The 27,882-nt window shown below is 37.8% G+C and overlaps 1 protein-coding gene across 1 annotated transcript in view; it reads left to right on the plus strand.

Moving 5' to 3' along the window:
- Positions 1-1,221: 1,221 nt before the first annotated feature.
- TRABD2B (TraB domain containing 2B) overlaps positions 1,222-27,882 on the plus strand; it is a 232,199-nt gene continuing 205,538 nt past the window's right edge. The window contains exons 1-2 of the mRNA XM_039320030.1: positions 1,222-1,763; positions 3,755-4,315. Coding sequence (XP_039175964.1) covers positions 1,641-1,763; positions 3,755-4,315 — 684 coding nt within the window. The 5' untranslated portion in view covers positions 1,222-1,640. The remainder of the gene's footprint in view (positions 1,764-3,754; positions 4,316-27,882) is intronic.

The raw sequence follows: 27,882 nt of genomic DNA on the forward strand, positions 1-27,882 counted from the left end.
CTGGGAAGATCCTATTTATGTTCTTTAGGATCCTGGAGCAACCTTGACAAATGAGAAGTACACCAGCATTACACTGACTAGTAATTTTGACTGTGGAATCCATATTTGTACAGAACACAGGTTAGACTGGGTATGTGCAAAACATCCAGTGCACTGAATATGGAATTAGTTTTGTATGATCTTGTGTCCAACACACACACACACACACACACACACATATTTCATACATACCTACACATACATCTTGTTCACAATAGTCCATGAGGGAAGTGAGGGGAGAAAAAGGCCACAAAAGGCATGGAAAAGAAGGTGCTTGGAAGTTGGGGACAACTGGGCTACTATGCCATGCTGGGAGATAGGGGGTGGGGGAGAGGAAATTAGAGAGGATGCACATCAGCCTTGTCTCACTCCCCCCCCCCCTTCCCAAAGTTTGTTTCATCCCAAACCTGGAACCACAAACCTGTTCTTCTGAACCATGCCTGAGCCGGAATGCTTTGATAGAATCTCCTTCCCCCCGCCCCCCCCCCGCTTTCTAGCATATGCCAATGTGATGTCCTGCAGATGTGTTTGAATACCATTCCACAGCACCTCCCTATCCCAAAGACTCACGGCTAGGCTATGTTGTGAAGGCTGGAGGAGTTATCAGGGATCGCGCCTAAGGCTTGGAAGTTCTCTTGGCCTTCGTTTCCCGGATTGGAATTTTGTCAGGAAAAACACAGGAGCTCTTCTTCGGAACAGTAAAACAAATGAAGGAATTGCTGTCTATACACTAGCTTTTCCGAAAAGAGAAGATGCCTTTGAGACAAGGAAATGTTTGAATTTGTACTTTGATCGTTCGTCCCTCCAAAGTTGTCCCCTTCCCGCTTTTCCTTCCTTCCTTTCTTTTTTTTTTTTTTAATGAGGGAGGTAGGAAGATTCCCCCCCCCTCTTTTGGGAGCCCGCCGAGCTTTGTTTGTGGGCCAAGCGCCCTCTGGCGGCGGCAGCTTTTTCTTGCTTGCCTTTCACACGCGGGATGGGAAAGAAAAAGTTTGGAAAAGTTTTGGAAGTCGCGGTAAAGTGATGAGAGTGTGGTGATTCGCCCCCCCCCCCGCCTCCTGGCTTTTCCTAGCTGTGTGAGCGTGCGTGTGTGAAACCGACATGATGACATCCACAGTAGTGCCCGCCTTCCCGTGCCTGTTCAAATAGCATTTCCCTACATCTATCGCCATCGAAAAACTAGGATCCCCGCCACCTCCGCCGCCTCTCCCCCCTCTTGTCAGGGAAAGGGGGGCAGAGAGAAATCACTTTATTTTCCCACCTCTTTCCTTGTATCCGCCAAGACAAAAATAGAAGACGAGGCAAACCCTCAGTAACTCTCGGCCAGCATAAAACGATTCTCCTCCGAAGAGTTGCATTCGCCCCCCTCCCCCCGAGCATGGCGGAGGCTCGGGATCAGTGCCGCCGAGGGTCCGCGAACCATCCTTGAGGGACCATTTAACTGTCCCGCCAACCAGGGCAGCGGATGCGAACTCTCGCTTTTTGCACTTGTCAGATGCGGACGGGACTTTAGCCGGCTGGGATCGAGACACCCGAGGCAATCCGACCGGCGAAGAGTTACTTTTAAAGGCAGCCGGCAAAGCGGGTCCCCGGGGAGGAAGAGGATGCAGCTCCACCTGGCGCTGTTATGCCTTGCTGTGCTCGGGGGGGCCCTGCCGGCGACGGCTCGACCTGAGCCCAGGAGGCGGCAGCCAATGGACCCAAGACGATGTGAGCTGCCCCGATCGGTGAGCTGGGAGAGGGAGGGAGAGAGAGGAGAGGCGCACGCGGTGGAGGAGGTGCGGGTGGCGGGGATTCCAAGTAAGTAGATCCTCTTGGGCAGCGCCGCGTGCGGAAATCTCTTGGGATCTCCTGGGATGATCCCCGAAGAGCACCTTGCCAGCCAGACGCTTCCTTCCCAGGACCCCCCAAAGCTTGGCCTTGCGGTTGGGCCCTTAAGGTCTGGGTGGTGGCCCTGGCCGCGCTGGCATCTCCAACATCCCGTCTCAGGTGGCCTGGCTGGGCTCTCTGGGGAGCGCTGCCGCTGGCCCGAGAAATCTGGAAAGAGTGAACGTAAATGGTCAACTTGACAAGAAGACGGACTTCCGCTTCTGCCCCTTTTATATATATATAGCATCGAGCACACGGCTGCTTAACCGGTAAACGGTAGCAATTCTGTAGTCAAGTCGTAGATTTTTAGCACCAGATAGGCTAACTGCCTCTGCCTGCCAAGCACTGGAACCTTCCCCATCTTTTTTCAGGCATCTTCTGAAAAAGTTTAGGCTATGCCCAGATACTGTAGCTAATATAGTAGATTATACATATATGTGCTGCTTCTCTTATTCAGCAGAAGTAAAGCTAATGGGTCCTTAGGTCAACTTTTCCATAAAAGTCGTAATTTGTTTTTATTTAGACAGGGTTTTCACAGGCGATGTATAGTTTAGTAAAATAAATGTAGCATCATTTACCACATAATACCACCTATTCACTGTTCTGAAACTGCAGCTCTTTTAAATAAGTTATAGTGCCAACTAGGACCTGTCTTCACCCAGCAATGTCCTTCATTAGAAGATTTGGGTCACCTGTACTGTAGTCCCTCAGCCTAAGCTACCTCAGAGGTGCATTTAGGCTAGGCTGGAGAGGTAGATAACCATGTTTTGAGATCCTGGAGGAAATGGGGCATCTCAGTGCAAAATCTCATGTGAATGGATTGCGTTGAAAATTGTCGTGACCTTTAGAAGCATTGTGGTTATTACCTGCATCATCTGCTGCTTAAAGTCATATGAAAGCCAGTGAAACTACACACTTGCTTCCAATTTAGGATCAAAAGACTAGCTTCTGACAGGAGTACAGGTGGCATAAAATTAGTATGTATTACTGACAAATTATGGCTCTGTAGGACAATTGGTTAAGGATTTACAGAATTTCTCTGCACGGTGAGCCCAGGCAGATTGGATTAAAAAAATATTACAAGGTATCTCTTAAGTATATATTTCTGGCCTGATCAAATACAACAATAAATGATCCAATAGCTGATCTTAAGGATGATGCCTGCTTGGATAATTAAAGACAACAAACTTGTACCACTGAGTGCAGCTTTATATATGTGTCTAATGTGTATGTTCTGTCCAAAATGTACATATGTAACAATGAACAAATTCTTGCTTGTATTAATGTATTTCTGTGGTTCCATACAAGTATAGTAAAGGAAAATATTTGTGGCTCAGGGTTGAAATGAGGGGTCGTTGGTGCTCTCTGAGCTTGGTTGTTTTCTTGCAGATGTTTCGTTACCCAAACTAGGTAACATCATCAGGGCAAGCTCAGAGAGCACCAAGAACAATAACCTATTCTGTTGTTATAGCTCTTTTCACCTCAAAGGACAGTCACTTAGGTGTTAAGGCATAATATATCAGTGAAGTGACCTAACTGTAACTTTCTCTGCAGTTGTTAGAAACATGTTGATTGAATACGGTAGAATTGTTCTATGTAGGTGCACTTCAATAGATATTGCTTCAATATCTGTTTAAGTTAGTATCAGAGGGGTTACTATGTGAAACAATAGCCTTCAAACATTTTTGCAAATTTATTACAGAATAGGTGACAACCACAGTGTAGACCTGCATTACCTTTCTGCGTCATTGACTATTTCCCCCCCCCCCATATTTGCTGGCCTTAAATATCTTGATCACAGCACTGTCCCTGATGCTGATTAGTTTCCTTTCTGATTTCTTTTGCTTAGCAAAGAGACCTGAACTCTTTCCTCTGGACAATCCGGAGAGATCCTCCCGCCTACTTATTTGGCACCATCCATGTGCCTTATACACGGGTGTGGGATTTTGTTCCCGAGAACTCCAAAGCTGCTTTTCAAGCCAGCTCCAATGTGTACTTTGAATTGGATCTCACAAACCCTTCCACAATATCAGGCCTGGCCAACTGTCAGTTGCTTCCTCATGGAGAGAATTTGCAGAATGTGCTTCCCCAGGATCTTTACCATCGCCTCAAACGCCATCTTGAGTATGTCAGATTGATGCTGCCTCACTGGATGAGTCCGGATCAAAGGGGCAAAGGCCTTTATGCTGATTACCTTTTCAATGCCATTGCTGGAAACTGGGAACGCAAAAGACCTGTTTGGGTGATGCTGATGGTCAATTCCTTGACTGAGACAGACATCCGTTCCCGGGGAGTGCCGGTGCTGGACCTCTACCTGGCCCAAGAGGCTGAAAGGATGAAGAAAGGCACAGGAGCTGTGGAGAGAGTAGAAGAGCAATGTCACCCTCTGAATGGGCTGAACTTCTCCCAGGTAAGGGGGGGTCTAGATCTTTTAATTTTTCAGAGAGTGTCTTTCCTTTCAAATGAACCGGCATTCGTTTGGGACAGGCAGAAACTGCGGAAGGAATTGGTCCCAGAGGCTAGTGCATCCTAGGTTTATATCCTTCAATGAACTTTCGTGAAATATTTCTATGAAATCTAGATTTATGGCAGTACAGATCATTGTTTTTCCTCTTTAGGTAATATGATAACTACAATAATGTTACCACATAGAGTCCTAGTGCTAAAACATGAGGTTAACGCTGAATATGTGCACAATGTAGGAATCAGATTTAAAGCCTCCTTTGGCATTCTTATATTTTCTAAACAAGAATGACATGTGTGTTTAGGATAGAACCACAGTGTGATTTCTTCCATAATTTGCATGTATGGATAAATATGAAAACTCTGTTTTTTGAAGATAACCTTGAGGAGCATCTGGAAGTTGAGTGTAGTTGGAAAAATATCAATGCTGCAATGATGCTTTTGTTTTGATTTCCTTATACACTGAAAAAGAATATATGTGTAATATATGACACACACACACACACACAGAAAGTAGATAGGTGGCTAGCTCTTTCTAGGATCTTTCAACAAGCATTGTTATTGTTGTCTTGAAGGTCAGGATTATTGTGTCACAGCCACAGAAAATTGTGTGAGATTATGTCACTGTACATGTTAATGACATGCAGAGGAATGGAAAATACAACCATTTGGCCTGGATGTGCTCAGTGCCAAGACAGAAAGCTCCTCAGCACCCCATGCATTCTGTGGAAAGACAGATGCTCTCTCTTTTATATTTTGTCAAGCTCATTTGGATCCAGAAGTAGATTGCTTCCCAGTGTTGTGTGCAAAACATCTGAACCTTTCTTTGGTTGCTGTTAGGACCCACATGGTCTCACAATCACCCCAGTACTTGTTTTAAAGGAATGTATGGAATAAGAGCATATGTAATACAGTGCAATCCTATATACATCTATTAAGCAGTAAGCTCTGTTGAATTCAAAAGGGCTTCCTTCCAAGAACATACAGACAGGAGTGGATCTGCAATACAGGACATTTGCTGTTTTTATGGTTATATAAAATGCTTTCAGTGCTCCTGAAAGAATGGAGTTTCTAATTGTATTTGGAAAGGCCTTAAATCAGTGTTTCTCAACCTTGACAATTTTAAGGCATGTGGACTTCAACTCCCAGAATTCCACAGCCAGCAATGCTGGCTGTGGAATTCTGGGAGTTGAAGTCCACATGCCTTAAAATTGTCAAGGTTGAGAAACACTGCCTTAAATGCTCTACCGAAGAAGGCTGATATAGACTTGTTTTCTATTTCTAAATGTAGATGTTAGCTGTACAGTATATGAGTGTACCATATATGAGTCAAAAGAAATACATTATTTAGAGCATTCTTAAGGGTTGTGTTCCCTTATACCCAATCTCTATTCATTGTGTGTGTGTGTGTGTGTGTGTGAGATAATGTTTATAGTAACTGCTATGCTGTTAACTCATTTTTTGTGTGGCATGTATGTGTGTTTATGGCATTAAAATATGGATTGTAAAATTACAGCTGCTCTTTGTTTACAGCAAAAGGATCTGCATTAGACACCCATTGTGCTCACAATCTTGGTCTGTCTCTTGATTTAGGCAATGGGCTTTATGTGCTTCTCTGAAGAGTACATTGTGAGATTTTGGATGGAGTACTGTTTTCCATTAAGCCTCTCCCAAAGATCACCTGTAAAAATATGTAATTAGTTGATCATCCTGCCAAAAAATAGATGGCAGGGTTGAAATAAAATGGGAAAAACATGCTAACAGATTTCTCTTGTGGTTCTTTGTTTGTCCAAATAGTTTCAATTTTGATACAGTCACATAAAAAGTATAGATAAAGCCTGTGTGAAAACAATCAGCTTTTTTGCTTAGAAAATGTTATAATTACCTAACACCTGTTTAAAGGAGGGGTAAGGAATTTGTGCCCTTTGGATGTTGCTTGACTAGAGCAATTTGTCTCTAGTATGTTGATAACAAGGAGGGATGTGATTTGCTTGATTCCATCTTTCCTACCCTTTGACCATATTGTTATGTCCATAGAAGTTGAAAGCATAAAAGACCACAAATTTTCAATCTTGAATTAAAAGACCTATTAGGAATCCCCTTTTCAAGTGAGGGATTTAACTCCAAACACATTTTTTTTATCAATTGGTTATAACAATGTATTGAGAGAATATTAATATATTTTTGTCTTCTCCCTTATGAATTGTTGGTTGGGCTACCATTTAATGATATAGATTTTTGCCATCTAATCCCAAAGATCCTCTTCTAAGCAAATGCATTTTTATATCTGGAATTCAAATATATTTTTTCCTGTTCTGGAATTACAATAAAATGGGTCTATGCAAAGATTTAAAATAGGCTTTGTTATTTCAACAGCAGTTTTACTTTATTAATATTGGCACTGCAGAATAAATATTTTCAGGATTTGAAGAATGTTAATGGAATTAAAAATCTCTGTTGGTCAATTTGATCATATGTATGCAGTGATTATCTATGGCAAAATGTTAGTTCCATTTATAAAAAAAACTTTTTAAAAATGACTAGAAGAAATCCAATCAATCAGTACCAAATATTCTTCAGCCTACTTATTGCAAAGTGAACAAAATATTTGTGACAGTTTCATTGAAGAGTCAATTTTCAGATTCCTATTTTAAATGCAGACTGCAGTACTTGAAATCAAGTTCACAATAATTAGCAGAGATACACTATGCTGCTTATGATGCTGGAGTCTCTATCACAGTGGCTCCCAACCTTTTCTATACCCCACACCCCTAAAACGCGTCTGATATATATTCTTGCACCCCTTACAAAAGTTCAAAATAATGGCCACAAATTTTGCATATACACTATAATTTTGAAAACCCAAGTTTTTGCACTCCCTGGAATATCATCTCGCACTCCTGGTTGGGAACCCCTGCTCTATCAGGTCAAATAGTACTTAAATCTTTTTAAAGTCCTTCATAAAATGTACAGTGGGAAATTTTTCAAATCTGAACTGCATAACATATTTTTGTGGATTTAAGCATGAACTATCCTTTTAATCTCTCAGGATGAGAACTAATGCTGGTTTAGATTTCTTCTCCCTGAGAGTCTGATTTTAACTCTATACATCATTATTCCTTTACTTTTCTTAGTAGATTTTTCTGCATAATAAAGGGGAAAAAAGATTAAATACTCAAAGACGGCTTTGGTTTTATAAATCCATTACTTCCAGACTCATTGATTTGGGATAGTTGAACAATTGCGGTCATTTAGAAACCCTTGTCTTTTAGATTTAAAGATATCTTGGTAGATACCAGATAATCTCAAGGTGGCTGCTATGCTTTTATTTTTATGTAAGTACTTTATGAAATAAAATTGGCATGGTAGCAGAATTAATGTGTAAATGGGCATCTGGAAGATACATTAAAAAAACCAAAGACTGTCTTGATGACAGCAATAGAAGAAAAAAATAAAAGGTAGCCAAAATGCTAGGTCTCTTGTATCATTTTCTATTGCATTCTAAGAGCTAGTTGGCTGGCCTTCACAGCTGGCAAATTGTTTAAAAGGAGCAATTTGTAATGTTATCATTTGGTCGAGCAATTCTGCTGTTGGTTTTACTGTTATGGCCTTAATTGAAAGGAGTAGATTATGATGAACAAGATTTCCTCTCTAAATCCTGAATCTCGGGCCTTTTTCTAAGAAACCTATAATTAGTGGTATTAATGGTGGAAATTAGAAATTGACCAGAATTTGTTTTCCAGTGGTATGTCTAGCCTGATGGGAACAACATCTGTGATCATTTATAACATTGAATCTGTTTTGAGCATCAGTAGGCTCTTTTTAACCTGCTTTCAGCATTACTTTAATTGCAATATGTGTAACTTACAAAATTTGGAAACAAAGTCCCAGAAGACATGCTGTAGTGAAATGTACTTAGGCATCTGCTTTCAAGAATTTCTAAGAGGGAAACAAACGGTTTCTTAGCTTTTTTACTTAGCTTTTTTACTCCTTTCCCATCTTTATATTACTGTATACTACAAAAATACTAAAGGTATACTACAAAGTATCAGTGTATCCAATGCTGAATTCTTATCCTTCTGGAACAATCTGAAGATGCTTCAAAGGAAGAAAGCTCAATTTTTCAGAACCTTCATTAGCATTTGAAGAGGGTATATAAAATTATGATTCAGAGATTATGGTAAAATTTTAACAAGCCACAGTGGCCTAATTCATTTATGCTAAGACATAAACCATGATTTACACGCTTAATGACTGAGTTCCTGCGTTAAGCCAAAACCAAATATACCACACACCAGTTTAAGACAACATATTCTGAACAGAAAATTGCATTTTCAAAATAAATTCCTTTACATCATTAAGTTCTTCCTTAATCTAATGTCTTAGTCAGTGTACTGATCTGAACCCAGAGGGACTTTGTTGTAAACATTCTTTGGTTTGCTTGCCTAAAAGACCCAACTGAATTGTATCCTTTGTGCAGCAAACAGAAAAAACAACAATGCGGCATCCCAAGGATCTTTTCTCTAATTTTCTCTGGTTTATATGGAAGAACATCTTTCCTCAGCCAAAAACACACCAGCAGCAAAAGTTCGCAATGTTGCTGCCAATAATATAATATGGACATAGTCTCCTCAGCTCAAGGGAGAATTTTAACAGGATCCTATTCAAGTCCCATTGGAATTAAGGGGATTTATTACAAAATAAGCTTGAATTGGTTTATGCTTCCTGACTGGGTCTAGATTTCGGCAGTCTTTCAGTGTGCAGGAGTCTGCGTTGTATGTCTGTGTATATAAGAGTCAGAAACGTATGTGTGGCAGAATGGTTTGTACATATGGGCATCAATTTTACTTTACAATTGAATTGCTTTGTTATATTAGCAATTAATATACATTTATTTATCCATTTTGCTTTGGCTCTGCCTTCTTTTTAGAGCATGGCCTTTGTTCAATATTTCATATATGCAGACAAATATATATCACATGGACATATTTGCTAGGAGAAAATAATTCTCAGGATTGTTTGCAATGGAAGTTGGGAACCATAGCTAAGAATCTAGAGAGGCTGATGTTATAGAGGATTTTTGTCTGTTTAGAAGCTAACAAGCAAACAATTCAGAAGACGGTGATAAAAAAAACTCTTTAATAATGAGAAAACTATGTTCATGTAGAAAACTGTTCATGCAGTCATAAGGAGTCAGGCATGATGTGAGGGTATTTTATTATTGCGGAGGAACAAATCAACCAGCACCTTGAATTGGACCCAGAAGCTATTGGAATCTGATGCAGCTCATGGAGGAGTGCTGTTACATGGGCAAAACAAGTTGGTCCCATAACTACCTGTCCCAGTGCTACTAGACCAATTGAAGCTTCTGCATAGTCTTTAAGGGCAGACCCACATACAATAAGTTGCAGTCGTTCAGTTGAAAGGTGACTATGGGTGGAGGAAATTTCAGATTAAGTCTTTGCAGTTTCAAAATAACCTTGAATGTATGGGTTTGCTTTGGAACATGGAACACTGAAGTCCATTGGAGTTGGGTGGCTAATAAATGTAAATAAATTAAATAAATAAAGATACTATAACAAATTTACATAGATAGCTTTTTATTTAACATCAAATAATGAGCAATAAGAGTGAATGTCGATACCGTGGGTTGATTTAATTTTAAAACAGACATTGATACAGCCCAGGCATTGGCAGGGATGAACAAAGATTTATATAAAATTTGCAGAAACAAATGTAAATACACGGATACTAATTTAAAATCTATGGTAATTATGTGAATAAAAATGACATCTGTCTTCTATTAGTATGAGAGTGTGACTAGGCGTTCTATGTACATGCTCAATACTATTTGTGTTTCCACTGTTGATGTCAACGCTTTCAATGACTCTTTTCCTTCAAATGGGACATGACTGTTCAGCTTCTCAAATGGAGAACTGCTCTTTGTAAATCTGGCTGCATGTAATACTTTAAGTCCATTTTCAGAGTGATCACAAAATGTCCAAACAAACATGATGCAGGTGACTTGCAGGCATAATGCATTATTGTACAGATTGTTTTCCTTCTTTTATTATTTCCCCTATTACTAAGCAGCTCTGAATGCATGCAGGGTGCAAATGTTTCTTCTTTGTGGGTACTGGAAAGCAGGACTTTCTTTTAAGCAGCTATTCCTTCTGCGAGAGATCTTATAGTGGCTTTTGTTTGAGGGGGGGAGGGAGGGAAAGAAGGGAAGGAAAAGAAAGGATTGGAAGAGAATATGAAAGAAATATTTCCCTCCCCTGATATCTGTGCTCTATTTTCAAGTAGGAAAACAATTTTTTGGGCAAAAATACATACAGTCTACTATATAGGAGCATAAATAGGTCCTTTTCAATAAAGAACTTAATTGTCCTGTGGGCATCTTTGTTCATACTCAGATAGAAGCCCAGTTAGTATTTATCTTTGCTCTCTTTTTCATAGTTTAGGATTGTTTCCCATTTTGTTATTTGTTTAATATGTGGAAGATAGGGGAAGATCTATTGTATTTAAGACTTAGGATTTATACATTACATTTTCTGAGCATGCCCAATTTCACAATATTATTTTTCATTTGTTCTGTCACTTCTGTCTACAGTATTAGTGACCTGTGGAATATCACTTCACCATTTGGTCTGTCAATAATTGCTTGTTTGATTTCATTTAAACTACAGTTTGGATCATCAAAGATAGTACTTAGCAAAATTGTTCACTGTGAGTCTATTTCAATTGCCTTTAGTTTTTCCAAGGAGCAGGATCTCCCCTATGTATTCTCATTTTTGTATTTTGCACCCAAAACAGCTAAGTTTTAGTTTCATTATCAGTGTGACTTTACTTTAACTAACATTGGGTGATGTGCAATTCTGGTAGTATTATCAACCATTTTCTCCAACATCATATTCAAAGCATTCATTTTTCTTCAATCATTCTGATGGTCTAGCTTTTTCAGCCTTCTGTTTTAATTGGGAAAACAACAGCCTTGACAGGATTATGGGATCTTAAGCAAATTTGGGGACATAGACAGGTAAAAATGATAACTCCAGAAGTGCTTCTAATTAGGTGCATACATGTCCCATGTCTAGTTGCCTCTTTCTGTACAATGTTCTTTTAAAAATAATAGGAAGAAAATAAAATGTTGTGCAATAATAGTCTTGGGAGATTTTTATATATTTAACAAATCTGTACAGTCATCCATCTCACAAGTGCGATCAATCCTTACTAGTCACTTTTGTCCTTTAATTTTCTTCTCTAACTTCTCTATTTCTGGTTTGATATCTTGCATCATCTTTTTTAGCTGGGATGCCAGAATATTTCTTTATACCTCTGAGTAATGATCACTCACAACTTCTGTCTTTCTCTTGCTACATTTTGTATGATAGCCGTAACTTTGGGAAACTTTGGATCCCTCCACCAGCTTCAATATGTCCTGCTAATCTATGGCTCAACGAACCCAGGAGCTTTGTTTAACCTTTGAAATAAGCTAAAGGAAAAAGTTCTTTGCCTTTAGCTTATTTTATCTCTGTCTGATTTTCGTTTTGCCTCTTAACTTTCATCTCCTATCACTGGCTCTTTGTAGGCATCCTTAATCCTCTTGCAGTTGGGATTCTAAGCCTTTTACCCAGTTGCTGCATTTTTCAAAATGAACAAGTTGCCTTGACTTTAGCATCTTGATTTTTAAATCTGCTCATTGAATGTCTCTCCGTGGGGAACGCATTTCTTTCCCTTTCAGAGAAAAAGAACTCTGATGGACTGAATGAGGCAAAACAAAGGGACCCTACCTAGTCTTTCTTTATTATTATGTTTAAGTCATGAATTTTATTATCTAGATTGCCTTATGCTAGCCACAGCAAAGTGCAGTGGATTAGATCAGACCCAGAGGTAAAAGAAGTACCCTGTCTAGGCCCTGCCAGAATTCACACTTCAACCCCATCTCCTTCCTCCTCTCTTAACTCTTAGATAGACAAATAAACACTGTTGCCTTTCCTTTCTGCCTCTTTCCCTGGCATTAAGTGGCAAGGGTGACTTTGTTAACTGTGTCAGTCTCCATGGCTCAGCTCCTGCTGTTCTATCAGACCCAAAGGCACGGCAGCTCTGATTACTCTATTGATAGGATTTCAGAGGCTGCAAGTGCTATTTAATGAAAGGCTGATGGGTGGCCCATTGTGCTGGGTCTCTGAGCAGCAGGAAACATTCATAGACACACACAGACCATATTTTGATCTGCCCTTTGGCTTCCTTTCTTTTCTTTCCCTCTCCTTATCCCTTTCAAAAAAGTTTGACAAAAGACCTTACCAGCAAAAGGTTTCTGTGGAGCAGAGCTAAGACTGGGACCACTGATTTCATGGAACATATTTCCAAGTGTGCCTGGTGAAGGCTAGGAAACGGTAGTCTTTCTGCAAAAGGCTGCAGGCGCCCTTAGATGTGCTCATTTCTGGTATTTCGCATGTCGTGCAAAAGATGAATTGAGTTGATATGTACAGGAAAACCAGGTGCATATGTAAAGAACAAGCAGAACTAGCTCAAGATACTTTTTGCCACATCAGAAATAGGAGACAAAAGCACCTTTGTTCTTTTTCTGCAGGTGATGCTCGACTTACAGCAGTTCGTTTAGTGGCCATTCCACAGCACAGAGAAAAGTGACTTTTGACCAGTGGTGGGATTCAAATATGTGAATAACCGGTACACTATGTGGATACTGCTTCAGGAAGTCCATTTTGGGCCTGGGCAACAAAAAAATAGCTATCAGTTCTGTCAAAGTGGTGCGAACCGGCTGAATCCCACCACTGTTTATGACAGTTTTCACACTTACAATTGTTGCATCATCCCTATGGTCATGTGATCAAAATTCAGAAACTTGGCAGTTGATTCATATTTCTGACAGTTGCAGTGTCCCAGGGTCAGGTGATCACCTTTTGTGACTTTCTGGCAAGCAAAATCAATGGAGAGGCTAGATTTACTTAACAACATCTGGACTAATTGAACAACTGCGGTGATTCACTTAACAACTGTGGCAAGAAAGATCGTAAAAGTGGGGCAAACTCACTTAACAAATGTTTCACTTAGCAACAGAAATTTTGGGCTCGGTTGTGGTTGAGGACTACCTATACTTACAAAAAAAATCTACCTGAGCTGAGTAGAGGCAACCTCCTGAGACAGCATATGTGGGAACATGGCAGACGTGTGGTGGAAAAAACATTTTTTTAGCACTTTGGGAATAAAATTCATTTGCCAAACGAGATGGATTTTATATGGGGAATGGATGAAGGACACCATCTTGTCTTTTGCCTTTTAGCAAAAACATCTTAGTCAGTCTTGAATAACTGAATCTTATTTCAGTAATAATTACAAGAACTCATCTTTTGTTGCAGTTGAGGAAGACAGAAAAGGAGCAAAGGGCAAGTCAATTCCTTTCTGCTGCTTTCTATGACTCAAGTAGTCTTCAACTTACAACTGGAATTGAACTTAAAAGGTTGGTTGTTAGTTATAATGATCATAAAGTGGATCATCACAGGACTGCACATGATTCTATGTCTTTTTTGGTGAGAATGCTGCCAATCATAAAGTGAACACGATAGCTGCTAAGCGAACTCCAGTTTCCAGCAAAACAGGCATCTTTTTCTGGAAACTAGAAACAAACACTGGTTTCCCAAAAACCTCATAAATAACAGTCATGTGACTGTGGGATGTTGGAAAAGGCCCTAAAGTGGGTGATTGCTAAGCCCCCAAATGTAGTCACGCAACAGACTTTGAAACTTCAAATCCGTATAGAAAGTCTGTTGTAACATTGAATGGCTGCCAAGCGACTAGTCGTAATTCAAGGATTTCCATCTGAAGATACTGTTTCAGTCTGCCTAGTGGCAGGACAGTCAGGAAATCTGGCAATATATTTGCCAAAAGGAGAGATCTCCAAACACATCAAATCTTTTAACCTAACCAATCCCCTTGGTTGGCAAGCACCCAAATCAAAATTCTTGTGCAAGACATATTAAGAGATAGCTTTTTGTTCCTTACTTTTCCTATCATGAATAATGGACTTGAGTGAAAGCTGAGTGGAGCTAACTATTAGAAAAGGAAGGATATCTTTTCTCTGTACATTTATTTGTTTATTTTATTTTATTAAATTTATTCTGGTTGCCGACTCCAGAAGTCTCTAGGCCGTTTTCAATCTTCATAAAACATATTATGAAAAAATGATTGTCTCTGCTATCATTGGTAAGGTATGATTACCCACCACCAAAAATAATCTGAAATTATTATAACAAGTTTATTGTATCAGCTGCGTTTAATTCAGCCTATTCCTATATGAAAAAAATGATATTATCTCAGCTATATTCTTAGTCTAAAAGTATACATGCATACTTTCCCACATGCTCCAGTTTGATGGACCATTTATTTCAATGAACAGAAAGAGAGGAAGAAAAAATCTGCTATTGGATGCGGTGGGAAGAAAAGAGATAGAACCTAATGGATATTTCTGCCCTCTGAACTTGTTTTTGACATGGGAAACAGTTTAAGGAAATACTTAAATACATAATCAAATAAATATAGTGCACATTACATATACAAGATGTGATGTACTTATCTTATTTAGCTCTTCATATCCTTGTTTTTCTGAGTGTGAATTACAAATTTCCTCCTGGAACCTAACTGACATTATGAACTTTGGCAGAAATTTCCTACAGTTGATAAAGTTTACTGGAAAATCATCTGCACCTTTTCTCTCTCCCCCCCAAAGAAACCACTCTTGGGCTATGTATAATATAAATCTGGACAGTGACTTCTCTGCTTTGGTGCTTGTGTGCAGATTAGTGACCATTAGGATCATAGAAATGGCCCAATGCCTTTTACTCTAAAACAACAATATCATTTGCATGTGCATGTTTAAGTACAATATATATAATCCACTTTCTATTTCTGTTAAGAAATGCAGGTTTTTAACATTTGTGTACATCTTTATTTGTGTACACTACATTTCATGGTTCTTTGAGAGCTTGCTAGATCAGTCATTTTTTTTCTCAGGCCAATATTCCAGCTGAGGAATCTCTAATCATTCCAATGATTTAGATACCATCTTTTTTGAACATAGAAAATGCTAACTGAGGCTAATGAGAAAATTTAATTAATATAATCAAATGGATTCTTTGCAAGGCAAAAATGCAAAATACACTCATTTAATGCAGCTTCATGCAATTCTAATCATGCATATCATCACTTGTGGGAAAAAAAAATTGCATTTTGCCATATGTTGAGAAGCTGGGTAAGACCAGCAGACTATGACCTCTCAAAGAGTTTTCTGTTGCCAGAAGTCATAATTTCTATTGCCAGAAGGCATATTCAGTTATTTAGTTCCTGAAGCCAACCTACCCAATCCTTTTTACCAGCCCTAAAGTCTAAACTTTCTTTGGAAAAACCTGCACTTCATTTCTCATTAGAGGGGTATCCACTAAAAAGCGTGATTGCCTACATTTATTTTTTTTAATATTTATGTATTTGTTCCAGCATTCATTTTGGAAATTTGTAGCAAATGGCATTTTTGTTATTTTTGTAAGGCATAACCAGTTGCAGTGCCAGCCCTTGGTTCAAGATGGAACATGACAATACACAGGGTGATACAGACTTCATAAAATGTGACATTAAGCAGGTTTAAACATAGGAAGGGCTAGGAGGCCAGGATAGAAGAGAACTGGAGAAGAGAGAGGGGAAAAGAAAGAGCAGGAAAAGAAAGGTGAGATTATTTTTTGAGAAACCTTAGTATTATGCACACTGTTACTTGAACAGTCTCAAAGGACACTGATAGTCCTTGGTTTGTTTTCTACAATGAAGCACATTTTATTTGCCTTTCATGTTTTTCACAGACATTGGCCTGTATAGGTGGAAACATGAGAATAGAGAAGGAATATTTATTTTACATTAGGCTCATATAATGGTTTCACTATGCAAAGGATGCAAAGTCAGCAAAGGGAACGAGGAAAGTGAGAATCAATGGAGAAACTGCAGCTTTGCACTTACTGGAAGATTTTGTAGGTCTCTTCTGCAGCTAAATACTGTAACTTTAATAAGATGAAGCAAAAAGCAAATTGTATTCCACCAAGGAGACATTTGTAGGACATGTTAGCAAGACAGTGAAGATGAAAGAATTTACTTTAAATATATCTACATTAACTTATAGAAACTGAAGTTATTGATGAATAGAATATAGTGTTTTAAATGGAATTGAAATAAAAATCAAAAAGGTCAAATTGTAGAACTGCCTATTGACAAGATTGAGGCATTCATGGATGTTTAATCCTGAGAGCTACTATGCTTCATCTAATATTGCCTTTATTTTAGATAACATTTTAGATAACAAATATCAGATTGAATTCTCTGGGACCTAGATAACATTGTTTCTGCTTAGTTTAATCTGTTTTCAAAGGTATGGGAGGAGCCATATCTCTTTTTGTATTTAGAAGAAACCTGGAGTAAATTCAGAGTTCAAGACAGACATCTATAATAGTGTGATACAGGACACCTTTCTGTTTTTTAGTCCTTGGAAGTTACACATCTTACTGTGACTCTCCATTCTTCCCTGGCTCCCTCCAGGCTTCATGATAAGTAGGTATAATTGTTTGTATTCACTTGTCAAAATGTGCCAGGATTCCATTTGGAAGCTTAGTCTCTACATGATTGCCTCTTAAGATTGTTAACTGGAAAAAAGAGAAATCTTGTTGTTTCAGGTGGTAGCATGACTCTACCTCTTGTCTCCCTTTCTGGCATCTCTTTCATTCTTCCAAATCTGGCTTATATTCTTAGTCTTTGAATGTCTGGGTCTTTAACAAGGTAACAACTTCCTAAGTCTTCCTTATTTCTTGCTGCTTCTTGCATGTCTTCCTGACTTGTTTTGTGTTTTATCGCTACCGTATCTCTCCCTTATTTAAAGAGAATTCTGGATGTCTGGTCTCAGTCTTTGTAGCGGATGGTGAAATTTGTTTATCTTGATTTTGTAATAGTCTGGCTTTTTTGTTTTTTGTTTTAGAATTGTTTAGAGAATCTTTTCCCCCACATTCTCAAAGGTTGGAATGATTCATCTTGAAAAGCTTAACTATTGTCATATTGGCTGTGTGTTTCCTGCTGGGATATTTGAGTATAATCTTCCTACTTTTTCATCTCTCTGTAATGGGTTCACCACAGTTTGCATTCACTGAGGAAGAAACCAAGCCCCTGAATTAAGCTAGTGTTTGTTGTATTTTCCTCTTCATTTTTTTTCTCTAAGTGAAAGTAGTAGGCAACTGATCTAGCACAAGCTTACTAAGCAACATATTAAAGGACAGAACTCTTAGCTGCTAACATAAATAGTCTATAGCTTAATAGACTGAAGAACTGTTTTAAATTTTGAATGCAACATTGATATCCTGTGTGTGATGTATGATTAATCAGGCCAAGGGATTGGAGAATAACTGTCATCTACTTTTTGTCTGAAAATGGATTGAAAGTGTCCTAAACAGCACCAAGTATTCCTACCACCACTGACTGACCTTTATTGCCACATCCTCTCTTGTTCCCTGGTACTTCTCCAGTTTCTCATGCTTTTTCATCATGATGTTGCTGTTACTTGGCACAGCTATATATATTATCACCACTGAATTGAGTTCCTCTCAGTTAACATACCTTATTATAATTGGATGGAAATGATAGGCAAGAGGAACTATCATCGGTGATATTTTAATTCTCCAAATATAATATATTGAAAGGCAAAGGAGAAGTTCAGAACTTGAAACCTGAGATGTACTAATGGCTGACCGTACAATAGAAGTCCATAATTCCACCATTTCTCCAAAATAAACCAGAGCCATTGTACCTTTGTGATTTCTACACCTATTTCACACAAATGATCTAAAAAAAATTATGTGTTTGAAGAACAATACTTACTCCATTCATAGGAGTAAGTAATCTAGTACTTCTAGATCAGGGGTTCCCAACCAGGGGTGCTTACACCCTTTAGGGGTGCGAGACGATATTCCAGGGGTTGCAAAAACTTGGGTTTAGAAGTTTCAAAATTATAGTGTATATGCAAAATTCGTTTTGAACTTTTGTAAGGGGTGCGAGAATATATCAGAAGTGTTCTAGGGGTACAGGGTATAGAAAAGGTTGGGAACCCCTGCTCTAGGTTATCCAGATTATTATAAAATTAAGACTGTCTCCATCTCTCAAAGAAAGCCTGAATTAAAATGATCCATATAATTAGCTTTACCCAATACAATTGTGACATCAAGAATAACATCTGATGCTTCCACTTCTTGTTCAGGAGGTGCTACATGTGAAAATTAATTAATTAATTAATTAATTAATATAAGAACCATAAAACTTAAACTCGATTTCTTCAACAGTATCCATACTGCAGTTTCCTTCAATTCTGAATAAAAGACAACTTGGTATAAATTCAGAATTTAGTGTAAATTTTCACACTTCTGTTTTCCCTGTGGCTGATAACTTCTGATTAAAAATGAATTACTATAAACCAGCTGACACTGGCTGTTGCTATAAAATAGGGCCAGTTTGCATTTGTCATGTTTCTTGCTCCTTGGAGCATCTTTTTGCTGCCTCCTTTTTAAATGTCAAAACAGCTTGTCTCTGTGTTCCTTGCCTCCCATCTATTTATGCTACAGCTGCTTGGCAGAAACCAGTGCCATAACTAATGACAGGGATATTCAAAAGGATTTAATAGGCCCCGTTTTTAACAGTTGTAATGTTTGTGTTAGTAGTGTTTATCGTCTAGCACATAGTGGTTTGTTCTTGTTTTGCAGAGCTGTCTCATTTTTTTAAAAATAAATGCAAATAAAGTATTTGAAGATGTGGCAACCAAGATGCTGATCCAGTGATAGTCTGTTCTAGTAATAAGATTAGCTCATATTAAAATTGGGACTTCCACTTCAAAGTAATAAACAGAAGACAGCATTTTCTTGTTTTTTGCTTTCTTGTTTCTTTATAGCTGTAGCTATTTGTGTTCTTCAAAGTTGCTCTGGAAAGTCAATGTAATTGTACCTTTTTGGCATGCATGCCTCTGATGAATCACCAGCGTCAAATCATTTAGCTAACCATCTGTAAGGATGAAATAGAAAAGAAAACCGGCAAACAGCAATGCACAAATATATCATAAGGGTATCACATCAGTAATTTGGAAAACAATGCTTTTCAAACATGGTGTAGTTAGATAAATAGACCATAATGCATTATACCAGTGGTTCTTAACCTTTTTGAACGAATCGCCCCCTTGAGCCAATGAGGAAGTTGTCATCACCCCCCTCCCCCAACATAACCTCTCAATCACAACATAGGAAATAATTCTTCAATTTATGCAAACACTTTTTTGTTTTCTTTAAAATTGTCATCAGGACATATTGATGCAAATAATTTATTTCCAGTCTTTTTCCCATATCTCAGCTGTGTGAAAAATTTTGGTGCCACCCATCACTTTATTCCCAAACTTTGTGATACATGTATTTCATTATTATCTTATTTATTCAAGACTCTTAAATGTAATGACCACTGAAAACAAAATTCAATTGCAAGAAAGTGAAATGCCCGAAAAAAAACACAGTAACATTTAATGATTGAATTACAAGTGAAATTTAAGACGCAAAAAGAAATATAAAAAGGGCATAAGAACAAACCGCAATGCAGGAACTAAGAATTTCAAGACAAAAACTCTGAACTAAATTAAGATTCGAGGAAAGTATATATAGTCACACACACTGTAAAAAGGATTAAAAAGACACAAAGAAAATATAATATCGAACTGGAGTGCACGCTAAAAAAGTACAATACAAAGAGAAACACAAAATGTTTTACAGAGCACAACAAAAATTCAAAAATGAAGCCAAAAACTCAAACTGGAACGTGAAATCCAATGGAAGCAAATACAATGATAAAAGCTCAGACAATTATTAGCGAAAAAAATGTATGTAGACAAAAAGCAAAAAAAGAGAGCATCAATGGCTGCCTTTTGCTTGGTGAGCTGATGCCAATTTCTTGATATCTGGAACCATTTTTGTTAATCGCATTCTTAAATCATCGTGCTCAGAGATCTTCAACATGTTCCTTGACTTAGAAAGGGTCTGTTGGATGGCGCTGAAGCCCCTCTCCACTAAGTAAGTGGAAGGAAAGGCTAAAAGAAGCAACTTAACCTCCTCCCACAATATTGGGTAAGTGTTCCTCATTTTCACCCAAAAAGCTTCGTAGCCATAACCCTGAAAATGTGACTGGGCTTCACAGACATATTTCAGATCTGTCAGTGGCTCTTGCAGTTTGGGATGAAGTTGTGCAAAGTCTGCTGTGAAAGGATTTGGCACCAAAGTGGGCATTTCCAGATTTATCAGATCATAGAATCTGGTTTCCATATCTTCTTTTAGTTGCTTCAAGTGGCAGCAAAAAATGTCCAAATCTTCTCCTTGGAGTTCACGTTCATTACCAAGGCTTGGGAACTGATACAGCTCCTGGCAACTCATAATGCTTGCAAGGAGGTCCAATTTGGAAATAAATGAGCAGATTACTCCCTTGGCCTTAAGAAAATTGATTTTATCTCCTTGCAGCTTTACGTTCACTTCATTCAGCTTGTCAAAAACATCAGTGAGATAAGCTACATCCAGACGTCAAAGTTTAAGAGAACTGCTTAGACTTGGGTCAATGGAGTCAAGAAATTTGACAACTGTGTCAAAAAGTTCGTGGAATCGCCGCAACACTTTCCTTTTGAAAGCCACCTTACTTCGGTGTGCAAAAGGAGATGTTCAAACTCGTCATTTTCTTTACAAAGCTTGTGAAAAAGTCGGTTGTTCAAGGCATTCGACTTTGTCGGCTTTATCCAAATGAATTCTTACCAAATGGTCTTTCAGTCGGGAAGTCTTCATCGCTTCATTTGAAAATGTTTTCTCACAAAGAAGACAAAACAGAAGCTGTACGTTGGAAGGAGATGGAATGAATCCCAATTTTAGGCATTCCATCGAATATTGGCAACACTTCCTCTTCTCGGCCATGTTGAGAGGTCTTCGAAATGAAAGGCACTACCTGCAAATTAATTTTTTGACTGCATTGGAACACTAGAAAAACACATGTGGACGTTGATAAACCTAGTTGCAACAGTTACATTGACATCACAGCTAATGTCATGGGATAGCCACTCAGCATGCAATGTTTCGAAAGAAGTATTCCCCCCTCCATCACTGCCCATTCTGGCCAATGGCGTGCCACTGTATGGGTAGAAGTGCATGAAGATAAGCGATGTGTATTCATATGTACGGCATTCTGTACTGAAGCTAGCTGGAAGAACATTTGAAAACACAATTCAATCCACTAATAGCGAGCGATCTGATGTTTTTGTACAACAGATATACAGCGATTCACTATACGAAAAAGTCTCTCTCTCTCTCTCTCTCTCTCTCTCTCTCTCTCTCTCTCTCCACCCATAGAGATAGAGATAAAGAGAAAGATATAAAGAAAGATATAAAGAGAAAGATATTACATCTGCCTTTTGTTGTAATTGCTATCTGACTTGCTTTTGCTACTTTCTGAAGAGCCAAAAATACTGTTAATATACGGTTTCTTCTGGAATTTTCTGACAGAACTAATGAGCACAGAACGCAAATGAGAAATATGGACTAGACTTCTAAAGAGGTAAATTGTTTATTTAAATAAACAATTTTACAGGATGGAAGAATAATGCATCAAAATTTTAAATATGTTAAATGTGTCCCATACAACATGTACTGACATTTAAGCATTCCCTTAGGAATAGTGGCATGTTTAAAATGTGGACAGATTAATATCGGAAAAATCTATCCAGGATTATTTATTTAAAAAATATATCCCACCCATTCTCTTAATGGTTTGGGGCAGCTTACAAAAATACAACTAAAATAATCTTGATGAAAATGTTCAGAATATATTGAATCACTTGAAACAGAAAAGGCATAATTCTTTGCTAGTGGTCCAAGGACTGTAGTGATATGTAAAAATGCTGCAGCTAATCCATAGTATGGACGCCAGAAAATATATATATATAGTATGTTTGATTATTGTTTCCAAAAGAATCTAGCATTTTTGAGTTGTAATGTATGTTGAGAAATACAATAATGGCTTAAAATATCAATCTGGAGCAATGAAAATGGGATTTGGGATATGTCAGTAAAGCAGTAAATCACATGTTTATACTTACCCTCCTTAATCTTCTTATTATCTTATTTAGATTTAATGTTTTTCTTGTTTAGGGCCCTACTATATTGCTTGACTGTTTCTAATTATAAGTGAAACATAAAGTTATCCATTATTTGTCTCCTAATAATTACTTGGATTGATAGTTCATTTTCTGAAAGACTGGAAACCTCTGACTTGGTTTGTATTTTGATCTTTATCTTAAAATTTTGCAATAACTAAATTAAGAAAGTATTTATTTATATGAAAACAAATTGAGCCAAGTAAAATTAAAACTCATGAAAATGTACTGCAAATAGAACAAAAATGGGAGAAAAGGATACAGCTATGTTTTGAAAATCCTGAAATTAAATATTACTTTCAGGTTGACATCTTCAGAGTTTTAAATTAAAGTAAAAATATTTTTATTTGCTAGAGGCTTAACCATTTTGTTTGAGAACTAAATTATAATTAAAATTGCATTCCCCTGAAATTAAAGGGAACTAAAGAAAACAATGAATAAGAAAATATATACATTTCCCATTAAAATCACTAGAAGTGTTTCCTTTTGGAGAAGTTCATATCTCTTGAGAACTTTGAAAGAATTTTATGTATATATCCTGGGAAATTTTTTGTTAAATGTCTGCTTTCCTACTATTCTCTGTTCAGTAAATCTCAGATTATAGGACTATATCTCCTAAAATATTTGGCATTTTTGGTTTATTTCAGGTATTATTTACACTGTAATGGTTTTGGCTGTTTCATATTTTATCCATACTTATGCTAATAGGAATTAGTTTATTTTAAAGTTGTGGAAGTGAAAGTTTTTCAAAGGTACAGTGAAATTTGAGTCAGTTTTTTTTTATTTAGAAAGAAAAATAATTAGGCATTGTAATATCAGTAACTGATATACGTGGCTTAAATTTTATCTACGTGGAATAAAAGATCTAAGAAATATTCACGTGTATCTAATTCTGGGAGTCAAAATGATGTGATATAATGGTGATTCTGACCTAGACATGACTGTGATATACTATAGTAGTTATAGGAGCTGGCATTATAGCTCTTGGTATATAGGAGCTATAATAACTCAATATATAATTGGAAAGGGATGCACTTGGAGAATGGGGACAACACACCCTGTTTTCAATTTCTACTTTCCACAAGGGAGAAAACCACAAAGGGATTTTGCCAGCTCACATTTAACCTAGAATGAACTGTCTATACACAACACTGACCTTGCCAAAAGACATGAACATGTGATAATAGCTCAGTTCATTTTAACTTGTTTCTAGATTAGAGGGTGAGATAGTTCTCTGAAATTTTGAAGATAACTAGATCCAGTTGTACTGTAGGCAGAGCTTTATATTACCGTAAGTAACCCACAGTCATCCAGTTTGTGTTCCCAAGAGAATCAAAAGATAACATACTTCCTGGAACTGAAGCCGCCATTGAGGAAGCTTGTTCCTCACAGGGCATAATGTTCCTTGCTGAATTCATACAGCTTACAAAAAAGCAATTTAGAAAAGCTTCCGGTTTAATTTTATTCAATGTAACTTTATTTTTGAACCTTTTCTGATGCAGATAATAATAGTGTCTGTATTTTGGCAGATTGGAAACAGCCAGCAGGGATGCAGTGAAAACTACTAGGAACAAACTACAACCAGTATGAGTTCTGTTAGAGGTCACTTCCTGACATTTACCTCATTTGAGGATCAAGCTTGTGGTTCTCTTTGGTGCTGACATTCCAATTGTCCAAAGGCTTTCCTTTTACATTTGAAAGAGCTTGTTGTACCAAAGGCCCTCCAAGTATTAAAGGTTTTTAAAAACCACTGTGTTTATATCACCCTTCCCATTTGAAATTGGTATGACAGCCTAGCTTTTCTAGCTAGCTTTGTAAAATCTAAAGCCTGCTCTTGGATTTGCCAAGATTTTGCTAAAAGAATGCAAGAACATTTTTCCTCTTAAAATTCCATACATTGTGTCACTCAGGTATTTCATGTTTCCATAAACAAGAAGGCCTTTTGTCTCCTTATGTAGCTTTGCTTTCTATAATTTTATTGATCCATTAAATTTAGTATTTATATGGTCATATAGGCTTGATTTTCTCCAGGTTCATAGTAAGAGCTACAATTACAGACACTCAAGTTTTGTACGCAAAGGGACTAATCTAAACTATAAAATACAATATCTAAGTCAGGCAAGATGTTACTTAGAAGCAATCAGTGTTTTCTGAACATTGCCTACAGTATAGAGCAGTGATGGCGAATCTTTTAGAGACCGAGTGCCCAAACTGCAACCCAAAACCCACTTATGCATTGTCGAGTGCCAGGTGGGTGTGGCCCATTGGCTGGGTGTGGCCAATTGGGGGTGTGGCCCATTGGGTGGGTGTGGCTGCAGGGGTAACGGCAGACTGGGTGGGACTACAAAGTTCAATCAATCAATTCCAACTTTGCAAGATCTTTTTTTTTTCTGCAAGAAGTATTGACTGATTGATTGAACCTTTTTTTTTTTTGCACACGGCAGCAGAGGCCTAAAGTGAAAAGGTTTTATAAAACCCAGCTGAAGGCCTAGGACTGGGGCGACAGCACGTATGCCCACAGAGAGGGCTCTGAGTGCCGCCTCTGGCACCCGTGCCATAGGTTTGCCCCCACTGGTATAGAGGATTGTGCTGAGTACAGTTTCAGGTGTTCATTGCCCAAGTAAATGGATCCATTGGATCCTTTTGACCAAGGATGAGCAGTGTGACGTCCTCTAGATATTGCTGAATTGCATTTTCTATGATCCCTCATTAATACCCAGTTTGAATCTGAAGTTCAAAGTTACTTGTGTGTGTGTCCATGAGTATTATTAACTTTCTGGATTTTAGAATGTATGGGAAACATTTCCTTTAGAAGCAAACTCATCTCCCTGTGTAGTACAGGTAACAAAAGAGTTAACATAGGGAGCTATGTCTTGTTTCTCCATATCCTTCTCTTTTGATTTGAATTATCAGTAGTAAGCAGACTCACCCAGGCCTTTTTAAAAAGACACAAGATTCATTCTAGGTGTTTATAAATAGCATATCAACTAAATACTAATACTTAATTTTTAAGTTATTGCTATTAAATTGCTTTTCTGCTTTTGTAACTTTGTTGGGAACCTGAGAGGTCTTGGGTTAATGTAATCTAATGCATCCTAATAAGTAGTATAATTGCAATTGCCATTCTGGTTGTCCCCAGTGTATTTAACTTATTGAAATAAAAAACACAGCAGAGTAATTTACTGCGCAGTTTGAAACTCTTCTTTTTCTTCCAGGGCTATGCTTTTTATTTACAGAAATCAGATACTGCCTATGGAGCAATGATATGGCTATTTACCTCATTCATTCATGTACACATCTCTGATCTCCCTGCAAGCACAAATAGAAAAAAATGAACTGTAGAACTGGTCGAAAAGAATATCACATTTTCCTTTAGTCAAGGGTATAGTCCTTTCTACTTATCGCTTTACTTCATGAAGCTACCACTTTACTCATATCATAGTCTATTACAATATGTAACGGGGAAAGACATAAATCAAGAATGGGACAGGAGAGCAGACAGTGCGACTATTGAAGTCCAAGTGATAGCCTTGCATTAGGTGGCCTTGCTGATTTCCATGGCCTACCTGTCTCCAGTACATGTGAACCCTGCCTGTATAGCTCTGCTTTGTATAAGGCTCCTTATCATTCAAGAAACTTATGAGCCATTCAAGACTTCCACAAGCTCTCCATAGGGCTACCCTTGAAGAGTATTCAGAAGCTACAGTTGGTTGGTTCAGAATGCAGCAGCATGAACAGTTTTGGAGACTCCTAAGATAAAACCATTATTATATGAGCTGCACTGGCTGGGCCTAGGTGCAATTCAAGGTATTGGTTATTAACTTTAAACCTCTTCATGACTTGGGTCCAGGATAGCTATGGAACCCTCTTTCCCCAGTGGGAAAGAGGCAGAAGGGATCCACAATGGATCCCATCAGCCAAGGAATTTTGGCTGATGGGATCCAGGCTAAGAGCCTTTTTTGCCACGGCTCCTGCCCTTTGGAACATCTTGCCACAGGAGGTAAGAACTGCCTCTTTTCTTTTAGCCTTCAGAAAAGGCTTTAAAAACCTGACTATGCTGCTGGCTTGGTTTCCTGAAAGAGAAGCTGTTGGCTGGAGGTGATTGGCACGCTAACAGGGAAGGCAACCCACCTCACCCTTCCAGAGTCCTGTTTTTTTAGTTTAATTTTTGTAATTTTAACCTGTTTTTATAATCATTGAATGATTGTTTTATCTTGATGTAAGCCACTTGAAGTGTGAGATGGGTACCAAGATACTAAATAAATTTGATGAATAAATAAAGTATGAAGAACTTTATGCTTCTATACTTGTTTTCAAGAGATGACTGAATATGTGACTATAGTTGTCTGTAGTCAGCATAGTTGCTGTTGGGAAGACTTCTCAAATATATTCTCTGTATGTATGAAGACTTTGGTGAACCAGTATGAATTCAAACCAATCTATGGATAATTTTGAATGGGATAAAAAAATGATAATAGCTTAAAGTATGAACAGATTATTCCACCTTTTCCCAGGCTGCTATTGTGATTTTTAAATAACAATAAATGAGTTCTACATCCTCCTTTTTAAGAAATTGTATAAGATGTCATATAGTGGGACTTCTATCTCATCCAAGAGACATGCAAGACTTCCTATGGGACATTAGTATAAAAACATAAAAATTGTTCATCAAGATGTTGTCATATGCTGAAACAGCTTTGACTGGCTATTTGAATTTTCAAGGCCAGCAAATATAAACCTCAGATTTTTGCCTCAGGCCTTTCATAACAAAGGTATTGTTCAGAAATTGGGTAAAAAAGAGAAGAAAATCAGATTGCTTTTAGAGCAATAAAAAAATCTAGATTTTTATTGAAATTGTGCTATTCTTAAAACAATCTGAATATCTTTTCATATATTTTAATCATGGAATTGTTCTTATAAATATTTTTGTTTAAATAAGGAAGCATGAGTAATCAGATGAGCTACATAATTATGGTAAAGAAAAAGAAAAACCAAGAACATCAGGGAATCCTACCACCTGATAAAGTAAGGCGTAAAAAGAAAATCTAAATTAGCTGCAACATGAGGTAGAAAAACAGAACCCTCTTTTTCAAAGGGGGAACAAAACATTTCATGGAAATTGAAAGACAGATTTCAGCATGGTATTAAAATTAACTGACCTGGAGTCTGGCATAGCTTGCCAAAACAAGCATTCCTTCCTGTCTTCCTTTCCTAGTTTTGCTGACTAACTTCACTTTTTAAACAGCTGTCTTGTT

The sequence above is a fragment of the Crotalus tigris genome, unplaced genomic scaffold (genome assembly GCF_016545835.1).
Source record: "Crotalus tigris isolate CLP2741 ecotype Arizona unplaced genomic scaffold, ASM1654583v1 scf7180000023617.9722795, whole genome shotgun sequence".
Classification (NCBI taxonomy): domain Eukaryota; kingdom Metazoa; phylum Chordata; class Lepidosauria; order Squamata; family Viperidae; genus Crotalus; species Crotalus tigris.